An 11,633-nucleotide genomic window follows, 5' to 3' on the forward strand; every position below is an offset into this window, starting at 1 on the left:
AAAATTGTTCCAAGTACGTGACTTATTCATAAGTTGGAGGCGTGGGAACACAAACGGAACTAGGTGAACTATAGGTTTAGTTGCTTGGTCTCAACTATTCGAAGTTGGTTTATTTTGTATAGCGACTTAATCCTGAGAGTATTCAATTCTGGACAGGTTCCCGGGGTTTTTCTTCATTTTCCGTTTCATATATTTATTGTTTTTGCTTAACAAAATTTTGGTACAATTGATGTTTCCATTATTTTTGTATGGATGTGTGTGTGATTCAACTGTTTCCGGTTAAGAAAAACTATTGTTATCTTACTTTATTGTGTGGTATCAATTGTTTAGGCTTACAAAATTTCGGTGCAATTGCGGTGCTTTAATATTTATGTTGTTTCAATTGCTTCCGGTTGAGGTGAATAATTATGCAAGTTGATTTATTTGGTTTGTATGAATTATTTATGGATTAACGAAAGATAAGGTTTACGAGCTGAGTTGTTTAGTCCAATTCGATTCCGGATAAGAGAAACTAAGTTAATTCTGATCTTAGCTAGACTTATCAAAGTGGAGGTTTCGTTTATTCAAGTCTAATTGAATGCCTTAACAAGAAATGCTAATTAACTAACCTAGTACTTGTCTTGTTTAAAAGTTAAAGGTCTAAGTTATTTGGATAATTAGAACCTGGTGAAACTAACCCAGGTATCTTTGTTTAAAAGTTAAAGGTCTAAGTTATTTGTTTAAAAGTTAAAGGTCTAAGTTAGAGAAACTAACCCAGGTATCTTTTTTTAGTCTTATCGAATTAAGCGATTGTATTTGTACAATCGGTTTAGCAAAGAAACTAATTAAGGTGCTTAGTTGTTATGGTTTGCTAAACTATTAGGGAAAATTGCTTTGGGCAATTATTTCCTTGATAACATATCAAGATAAAACTACTTGTAGTTTTTGTTTTGATATTGGTTATCAAAAATGGTGTGTGGAACCCTCATGCTTAACTCTATAGGTTGCAAGTCTTTTGAGATTTGTAAGATCATTTCGGTTTGTCCTTTATTTTTTCGTTTCTTTGTCATTTTGTGACAAAAAGGGGGAGAAATATATGGAGCAAACAGTGATACTGGTATTAATTTATATTTATTGGTATCACTAAGGGAAAGGACATTGGTGCTTAAACGTTTATCTAACGAAACAGTGAAAGCATACACTAAGGGGGAGTAACATATCATTACCATGTGAATAACAAAGACGTGCGGATTGCTACCTATCTTACCTTTAGGGGAGTATTAACTTTGTTATTATAATGTCAATAGAGGCATTTAAAGGATTGAATGTATACAGGTTATTGTGTTGTTGAATTCGGGAATCAAGTGTATGTGTAATGAATTCTTGTAATTTTTTTATCCATATGATATAAGAGTTTTGTCGCTAAAATTGACAAAGGGGGAGATTATTAGAGCATAGCTCAGTTGAACCCACCAAGCGTTGGTATGTCAAGTTTGGTTGTCATATTTTAGTGAATCAAAACTCATTTAAGGAGTCGCTTGATTATGTACTAGAGTCAACTTCGTATATGTTAGCTTGAAAGTATTAGGATATAAGACATTACAAGTGTTGCGAAGACTTGAAGAAGTGAAGAAGCAAGGATCTACAACGACAACATCATCCTTCCACTTGAGGTTAATGATATTTGACTTGAACTGTTTCATTCCCTAACTGATGTAGTACATCTTTCTGATGTATCAACAATGATTGTTGATCCTTTTCTGTTGTATCAACAATGACTGTTGATCCTTTTCTGCTGTATCAACTGTAACAGTTGATCCCTTACGTACGTGTCAACTATAACAGTTGATCCCTTACATTTGTTTTAGTTTATTTGTTTTGCAAGTCTTTCCTTTTCTAGTTTACGTAAAACTCTTTCCTTTGATCGTTTCTTGTAAGCCTATATAAAGGCTAGGTCTCTTGTTTACAAGGAAAAATCTTATTATCAATATTATTATCAAGTTTGATTATCAATATTTTAACCTTAGAATCTTGATCCTTGAATCAGTTTTATATTAAGTTTCTGACGAAACTTAAATATCCCTTCCAATCATGTTATGTGGTACACTAGTTGGTATCAGATACAGAGTTTTTAGATTTTTATCTAAAGACATATCCTTAGCTTCTGCAAACTCAAAACCCTAAAATTTTATCTATTTCATCATCTTTTTTCAATGGCTGATATTAAAGAACTTTTTAATTCCTATAAGATTCTTGAAACCAAATTTGAAAAGTCCTTTAGTTCCTTAGAAACCAAGCTTGATACCAAGATTGATTCAGCTACAAATTCTCTGAAGACAAGACCTGATATGCATGGAGAATGTTTAGACAAATTATGGAAACATGCTGGTTTTGGTAACTTGGAGATACCTAATTTAATTGATGATAAGGACGTCAATAAAGAAGAAATGAAATCAGGAGAAACAAAGGACGATGATGCAATTAAAAGTAAGAAGAATCCTTTTGTTTAAAATAATTCTGTTCCAGAAGAAATTTCCAAGTTTCTTACGTTCACAAAAAAATTTGAGAGCTTTCTTAATAGTCCTTATAAGAAACCTGCAATTGTGATAATAAATAGTGATGAAGATGAAGACAAGGTTGAAGAAGAATTAGAAAAAAGCTGGGAAGACGAAAGAAGATTGAAATCTAATTCTTATGGGTCTTTACCAGAATATAAATTGAGAGCTAATATACCCAACTTCCATGGTGGTTTACATATAGAAGAATTGTTAGATTGGTTTTATGAAGTAGAGTCGTTTTTTAACTTCATGGAGATACCTGATTTTTCTAAAGTTAAACTGGTTGCATATAAACTGAAAGGTGGTGATGCAGCTTGGTGGGACAAACTTTGTGATGATCGTAGAAAATATCTCAAACCTCCTATACATACTTGGAAAAGAATGAGAGACCTGTTAAGAGATAAGTTTTTATCTAAAGATTATATGCAGCAACTGTTTCTCAAACTGCAAAACTGTCGACAAGGAGCTAGGATGGTTGAAGAATATGTAGCTAAATTTTACATTTTAGTTCCCCGTAACCAAGTGAATGAGACTTAAGAGCAGTTAGTTGCGCGTTTTATAGATGGTTTGAACAACTTAATTCAACAGGGGATGACACAATCCGTGTATACTATGGTTGAAGCTATACAACAAGCCATTAAAATTGAAAGGCGTGTCCTCAGTACTTCTAGACAAGCAAATCCACGACAAGCTCGTTATCAATATTATTATAAATCTGTCGGACCATATAATTCTTCTTATGGTTACCAAAGTGAAAAGGATTCAACAGTCTTTGTTGATCCATATTCACATGGGTCAACTATCTTTGTTGATCCACATGACAGAAGTGCAAGCCAACCATATCAGCAACACCAAACAACATCTGTTCCTGCAGACAATGCTCCAATGATGAATATATCATCTGCTAAGCTACCTCAGGCTAATCCGCAACGAGATTTTGCTCGCAATACTAGAGGTAATCAATTTCAACAAAACTTTCCACCATCGTCTAAACCCTCTAATCCTTATTCAAAGTTTCGAGGAGATAAATGTAACAAGTGCAACCAAACTGGCCATACTTCTAGTGATTGTCGCAAGTTTCATGCTTACATTAATGAAACTCAAGAAGAAACACAAGCAGAAGAAGAATTAGGAGATGATCAGTTAAATTATTTACAATAACATGAGACTTATGATGCTGATTTTCTTGGAGTAGTTCGACCAATATTAATCACTGAACCATGTCCTACTCAAATACATAGTATTTTCAAGTCTCATTGTTTCATTGAAGAGAAACTTTGCAACATGATCATTGACAATGGAAGTACAGAAAACTAGGTTTCTGCAATATTAGTTGAGAAACTTGGTTTAACTGTTACTCTTCATCCAAAACCATACTCAGCTGGTTGGATAAACAACTCTTCCACTCAACAGATTACTCATCAATGTTTGGTAAAGTTTTCTTTCCCTGGATATTCAGATTATGCATTATGTGATGTTATTAACATGAATGCAGCGAGCGTATATTGGGAAGACAATGGAAATATGACATTTGTGCAGTTCATAATTGTTATGAGAATACTTATACCTTTGTTCATGAAGGATTTACTTGTGGCCTTTACAATCTTCTTCTTCTCTCAAAGAACCAGCAGACAAGAAGACAACTGCGTTAGTAGCTACTATTGTTCAATCTTTGAATACTAATTCTTTGAGCTCTCATGAAGTTACTAAACCTATGGTGGAGATTCCAGACAAGGTACAACCTTTATTGTCTTCTTTTAGTGACTTACTTCTTACTGAGTTACCAAATGTTTTACCTCCATTAAAAATTCTACAACATCAAATAGACTTTATACCTGGAAGTTTTATTCCTAATCAACCTCATTATAGGTTAAGTCCTAAAGAACATGAGATATTACAAGGTCAAGTTGATGATTTGTTACAAAAAGGTTTAATAAGACTAAGCAAAAGTCCTTGTGATAGTCCAACCTTTTTAGTAGACAAAAAAGATGGTGGATATCGTATGTGTATAGACTGTAGAGCTTTAAACAGACTTACTATACCATATAGGTTTCCTACACCAAGAATTGATGACATGATTGATACGTTTTTTGGTGCTAAAGTCTTTACCAAGCTTGATTTGCGTAGTGGGTATCATCAAATTCATATCCGTGAAGGTGATGAGTAGAAAACATAATTCAAGACAAAGGAAGGTTTATATGAATGGTTAATAATGCCTTTTGGTTTATCTGATGCTCCTAGTACTTTTATGCGTCTAATGAATCAAGTTTTGCAACCTTTTCTTGCAAAGTTTGTCATAGTATATTTTGATGACATACTGATTTTTAGCAACAATGAAGAAGAGCATATTTCACATTTATCTCAAGTGTTTAAGGCTTTACAAGATAATATTTTATATGTGAACTTAAGGAAGTGCACATTTTTTTATAAACAAAGTCACTTTCTTGGGATATGTTGTGTCAGATACTAGTATTTATGTGGATCATTCTAAGATCAAAGCAATTGTTTATTGGCCTACTTCCACTTCTATACGTGAAGTACACAGTTTTCTTGGTCTCACATCTTTCTATAGAAGATTTGTGAGGAATTTTAGCACTATTGCAACTGGTTTGACAGATTGTTTGAAACAACATACTTTGAATGAACTGAATAAGCAGATAAAAGCTTTAATCTACTCAAAGAAAAACTGTGTAGCGCACCTGTTCTTGCCATGCCAAATTTTGATAAACCATTTGAGATTCATTGTGATGCTTCTATAATTGGCATTGGTGTTGTGTTATCTCAAGAAGGACATCCAAGCGATTACTATAGTGAAAATAATTCAGATACAAGAAAGAAGTGGTCTACTTATGAGTTAGAATTAGTTGCTTTAGTTCAAGCTCTTAAGAATTGGCATCTTTATCTTATTCACAGTGATTTTGTTGTCAACAATGATAATCAAGCTCTCAAGTTTTTGAAAACTTCAGCAAAGGTGAATAGGATGCATGATAGGTGGTTATCACTATCAATCAATATACTTTTTCCATTAAACGTCAAAGTGGAAAACTTAATCAAGTATCTGATGCTTTGAGTAGAAGAGCTCATCTTCTAGTTACTCTTAAACATGAGACTTTAGCTTTTGATTTCTTGAAAGATATTTATGGTAAAGACAAATATTTTAAGAATTTATGGGAAAAGTGTGGGTCTTCAACAGGAAGTGTTGACGATTATCTTATTCAAGATGGTTTTATTTTTAAAGGGAATCGTTCGTGTATTCCACATTGTTCTTTGCGTCTTCATCTTATACAAGAATTACATGGAAGTGGCCTTGGTGGACATTTTGGACGTGATAATACTATAGCTTTGATTGAAGAACGTTATTTCTGTCCTTCTCTTAAATGAGACGTTCAAAAGTACATACAAAAATGCATGATTTGTCAACAGTCTAAAGGTAATATTCAAAACACTGGTTTGTATATTCCACTTCCAATTCCTGAAGCTCCTTGGGTGGATATTAGCATGGATTTTGTGCTTGGTTTACCTTGGGTGGATATTATCATGGATTTCAAAATACTGGTTTATATACTCCGCTCAAAAATTGTGTTGTCATGGGATGCACAACCTTGATGTGCGAACTTAAAAGAAAATCCCACGTTCTCTTTGTGGGTCGCAGTTCATAAACGGGTCCAAGCCCATTAATGGGTCTTATAAAAAATAAGTACGCGCACCTTCTTCTTCATCCCATCAGTCCGCGTACGTGAACGCTCTAGGGTTCTTGTGTTTCCACTATTGAAACTTCTTTGGAGGAAGATTAAAAGTAATAGTGTTCAAGGTTCATTCCAAGTAAGTAATTTCCTCTTGGTTCCTTCCAATTTCTAGATCTCATGATGAATTTTAAGGTTTCAAAAAGAATTTCAAAAGGCTTGAGTTCTTCTAGCATGAATCTTCCTTTGGACCAAAATTCTCTTAGGATTAGGTTTGTCAATGATTCTTGTGCTAATGTTTTTGAAAGGATTTCATCTATGGGTTTTATTTTACAAAAGAAATTGAATTTTTCTAGTGGACATAAAGAGGATTTAGTTTGATTTGAAAAATTCAAACTTGGAAACATCTTTGATGGTCTTGGTTAAGGATTTGATACTCTCACAAGAATTTTCTATGCAAACATTTATGATGTTGATCTCGGAAAAATGGAATTCAAAACCATGTTAAATAGAGAAAGGTTTCTTGTTAATAAAGAGTTGATTTCGAAGACTACCAAAATTCCGTTGGGTAATGTTCGTCTACCTAGGCCAAGTGAGGAACGACCATCGCATGAAGAGATATCTCTTGATCTTTGTGGTAAGAAAGTTACGTGGAATCAAGGAAAGTTTCCTACTAATGTTCTTAGTGTGGCCTTAATGGATTTTAGAAAACTTGGTATCTCTAATTGTTGTCCCTCCACAATTGAGAATTCTCCGTAGAGTCGTGAGTGGAATTGGTCTATTTCCTTGAATTGGGTGTTCCGAGTCTCGATATCTGTGGCTTCGTCATCTTTCAAATGACATAGATGGCTTCACCCAACAAGAAGTTAGGTTACCCTTGCTTGATTAGTCAAATTTTCCTTGAACGTGGTTCTGATTCAATTGGAAATTCTCTTGGGGTTCCCAAACCTGTTCGTCCCTGTACTTTCAAACGTATAAGGGAGAATGTGTGCAAAAGACAAAGAAATGATTCTTGTGATCCTACCACCTTGAATCTTCTTCAAAAAATTCACAAGGGTGTGTGTAAGGTCAATGCAAGGGTGAAGTGCGTGCAAGAAAAATTGTCGTTGGTTGCAACTAAGTGTCCCGAGCTCAAGGAGAAATTGAACATGATTTAAGCATCTTGGAGTGCTTATGATGATGAAGATGATAAGTAATTTGTGTTTTTATTTTGTCTAGTAAATCTTCTTATAAGAATTTTATTCTTGTGTTTTTTTAGGAAGAATAACTAGAGTTTGGAATAGCCATTATTGTGATTACACATAGCTATGTCCAATGTTTTAATCTTTATTGTTTTTAGATTTATTTGCTTAAATTCTAAAAAGTTGTTTGGAAGATGATTTTTGCTGTATTAATCTTTATGGTTTTATATATTGCAAACTTATGGGATATGTGTGTTTGCGTCCATGAACTATGATTATCGCATACCTTGTCAAAGTTAAGTTTTTCGTATGTCGATATGCATGTATTGATAAGAGAATGAATGAACTTTTGACATTACAAAAGTGTTAAGCCTATTATGTCATTATGCAAATATTGATGGAATATAGGATGAACTTTTATTTACGAGGATTATGTCTATTGTATGCCATTGTGCAAATAGTGATGGAAAATAGATCGAATCCTTTCCGCAGTATTGATCTTCCCTGATCCATATTTTATGTATATACTATACGGCTCCATAAGTTCGCTTATGTTGAGCATTTAACATGGGTTTTCTTGTGGTTAATTTAAATTCATATTCGTATGTGATTTGTTATGTCCAAAGAAATCCTTCTTTTCTTGTGAAAGTAAGGTCTCTCTTGTTGTTCTTTAGGGAATGACATTTTATGGGGGAGAGTTCTTAATTGAACTTGTTCTTAATTGCTAAATCTTTGTGGGGAGTGCGGCTGTGGAATATTATAGGGGTTATCTTGTATCTTTATAAACTCCTTGATGAATGCATTTAGCTTTGGCTATATGATGGTATCTAAAAAGTTGATATGTGCTTTCTTTTGGTCATGAAATGTCTCTATGGAAATTTCATTAGGATCCCACTAGTTTTCATACCTTTGCCAATTTTATTGACAAAAAGGGGGAGAATTAATGTGTAGTTCACACTACAAATACATATGGTTTTCGGATCATTACGTAAGGGGGAGTGGTTTCCATGTGAGATTGAGTATTGATTAAGGGGGAGTGATAGATATCACTATATTATTGTTTTCGAAGTTGTGATACAATTGAACTTTGATGTTGTGTAATAATACTATGAAAATGTATAACAATGATTGCGAATTCTTGTTTTCTCATTGTTATGACTACGGATTTTCAACAACGGTGATACTAAACTTACAACCTTTGGGATCATTGGAGTACTTGGAAGTGACGAAGATTTCGAGTAATCTTGAAGAACCAAGAAGATCAGGCATGTGGAAGAGAAGTTACAAAAGTTTATTTATCTATTTTTGTATTCCATATGTATTGATAGTTTTGTCACTAAAATTGACAAAGGGGGAGATTGTTAGAGCACTGCTCGGCCGAACTCGCATGCGTTGCTATCTCAAGCATGTTTGTCAATGTTAGTGATCAAAACTATAAATCTTGATTTCTAGTCTACTTATAGCTAAGTCTCAGACTAGGATAGAAAGTGTAGTTGAGCTCAAGACTCCACGGCGATCATCATACAAAGACGAAGAACTACTCAAGGAACTGGTGGAACTTCATCAACTAAAAGGTATGTGGAGACTTGAACTTATCTATCACTCAAAAGTCTATCTACTTTATCTCCTATCTTGAGACAAAAGTCATTTTGCTATATAGACTTTGATTATACACATTTGATATTTCGAGCCGAGTTTATCTCGCTTATCTTTTTCTCGAAATATGTGTTGGTAAGCTTTCGCTTTGTCCAAGTTCATCTTTACTAGTGACGAAAGTCATGTTAAGTTTCAATTACTTGAAAATTGCTTTGACGAAAAATAGTATGTGAACAACAACTATATAACGTCCTCTAAAAATGTTTCAATGATTGAAATGAGAGTTTAGATTATATAACCATGATTGGATATAAGCATTGTGTGGTAACTCATACATGTATAAGTCCTAATTCCTGGAACCAAATTATGCGTACTTTGCTGCTCAGGAAATCCGGAACTAGAGTCCGCGTACTGTCGGAGGTTCTCTTCCCGAGAATTTCTGTTGGAGTTTGTGAACTGTTTACAAACTTATTTCGGATACTTAAGTCTGCGTACCAGTCCGCGTACTTAAGTTGGTTATTTTCTAAAAACGATTATTCGTGAACTTAAACTTATATAAACTAAGGAATGCAAGTTTGCAAACCGTGGCTATAAAGTTCATTAATCCATTTGAGTGAATCAAATCGTTTTTGCATCGATTGTATCTTATATACTTCTATAAGATCTAAGCAATTGAACAACTCTCTAAATAGTTCATTTGAGTCATTTGAACTAGTTATGGTAAAGAAGAATAAGTTTATATGAAAATGCTCATATGGCTAACCATTTGGTTAACTACCGATGAACCAACTAGATGTACATGTTTGGGTACGGTTACACAAAACTAAATAAACGTGCATTTCATTTGTGTGTAACAAGTTAAGTTTTTATCTAACGGTTGAAAGATATTAGTTTGAATCTAATCAGGTTTTCATCTAACGGTGAATATTTGTTACTAAGCTAACATTGATTGCAAACCCTGATTTGAAAGACTATATAAAGGAAAACTCTAGCAACTGGGAAACCTAATCCCCACATATCCTATGTGATATGATAGACACATTTTTGTGTCTAATTTGATCTCAATACTATATATTGTTGGCACTCGATTTTGTACTAATTTTTTTATTTTATGTGTTTGTAGGTATTTTTTGGAAATAAATAATTTTGGAAAAATCGGCTCGAAAAATTATGCGGAGCATCCCCGATGGAAATTTGTTATTCGGACTCTCATTTTGGTTAAGGGGAAACCCAATTACTAAGGGGCCCTCAGTTGGGCATTTGCTATTTACACTCCACAGACGGTTAGGGGGACACCCTTCTTCACGATTTGAAAATTCAAAATGGCGGGAAAGTTCATGCAGTTCACGAAAGAAATTTGGGTTCAATCTTGTGTGGGCTTTGAGCGAGATTCAATCACTGGATTTTGTTTTGATTGACCTGCTTGGGCTAAACAGGGATTGTATGGTTCATGGATTCGATCCAGTTGGGCTAGAACATCGAGTCTTGGTTAAACAGGGAAGAGAGATTATCACGGGATATTGGATGATACGTAACTGCATGGGAGAATATTTTCTTCTTTATGCAACAAGATTCGACCAATCAAGCCAGGATAAATAAGGAAATCCAGCTCAGAACAAACGTGTGAGAAGAGAACATGAAAGTAGCTAACAGAAGACGCGTGAAAGGTGAACAGGGAAAGAAAACATTCCCGTGAAAATAAAAATCATTAAGGGAGAATTATTTGCATTTAACTCGGATTATCTCGGTGCTTTTGAGTATAAATATGTCTATGGGGTTGAATAGAATGGTTGTCGAGAGTTGGGAGGAGAGAAGAGAAGGCTGCAGAGGGAGAATCACCATTTTTCTCTGCTGCTGCTGCTGCCATTGATGAAGAGGAAGAACACGAAGAACAGACGGCCAAAGACCGTCGTTCCCCAACAGTGACAACGACCGGTCTCTGTGGGTCGTAGTCAGCTACGCAGACAACAACAGCACTCTTTTATCGTTCTTTGTAACGGTGTTCTGTAACGCTTATAAGCGTTGCAGTTTACCGATTTTCACCCTTTTCTCCATTTTCTCTTCATTGTAAACACCAATTGAGCTTAATAAAATATTTTGAGAGGTATTTCACTATGATAAGCTAAACCCAAGCACTGGGACGACGGAAAAAGCCTTAATTCATCCATGTGGTAATTTAATTTAATCTTTTATTTACTTTTTGCACTAATTTTAATTGAATTAAGATTTTAAATTAATTACTTGTGATTTTATTTGATGGAGTATGATTGGTCTAAGGGATTTTTGCTGCGCCATGCTCATAAAATACAACTAATATTTTATAAAATCTATCTTGGCAATAAACTAGAGTTAATATTTGTTTTGTTTTTGAACTATAATTGTTAGAATTAATTTCTAAACCACTTGAAAATGACAAAACGGCCGTATCTTTAGTCCCAGTACTCTTGCTCATATTGTTAATATTTTTTTGTATATATTTTTATTTTTAAATCTTTACAAGTCCGAGCAACGAACTTTTACTACCACTTTCAAAACTACAACAAAATGGCACCGCCGACGCGAACTTGTATATAGATTGATTTTTTTTTTTTTAGGTTTATTATTTTTTTTTAGAATTGTTTGTTCCTTTTTACGTT

General features: G+C 34.1%; 1 protein-coding gene across 1 annotated transcript; it reads left to right on the plus strand.

The window, feature by feature from the left end:
* Positions 1-3,149: 3,149 nt before the first annotated feature.
* Positions 3,150-5,918, plus strand: LOC113291306. Its single transcript, XM_026540855.1, has 5 exons — positions 3,150-3,679; positions 4,119-4,693; positions 5,001-5,144; positions 5,195-5,528; positions 5,612-5,918. Exons 1-5 carry the CDS (start codon positions 3,150-3,152, stop codon positions 5,916-5,918), a joined length of 1,890 nt encoding a protein of 629 aa, XP_026396640.1.
* The last annotated feature ends 5,715 nt before the right edge of the window (positions 5,919-11,633 follow it).

This window comes from Papaver somniferum, chromosome 6, assembly GCF_003573695.1.
Source record: "Papaver somniferum cultivar HN1 chromosome 6, ASM357369v1, whole genome shotgun sequence".
In the NCBI taxonomy this organism is placed as follows: domain Eukaryota; kingdom Viridiplantae; phylum Streptophyta; class Magnoliopsida; order Ranunculales; family Papaveraceae; genus Papaver; species Papaver somniferum.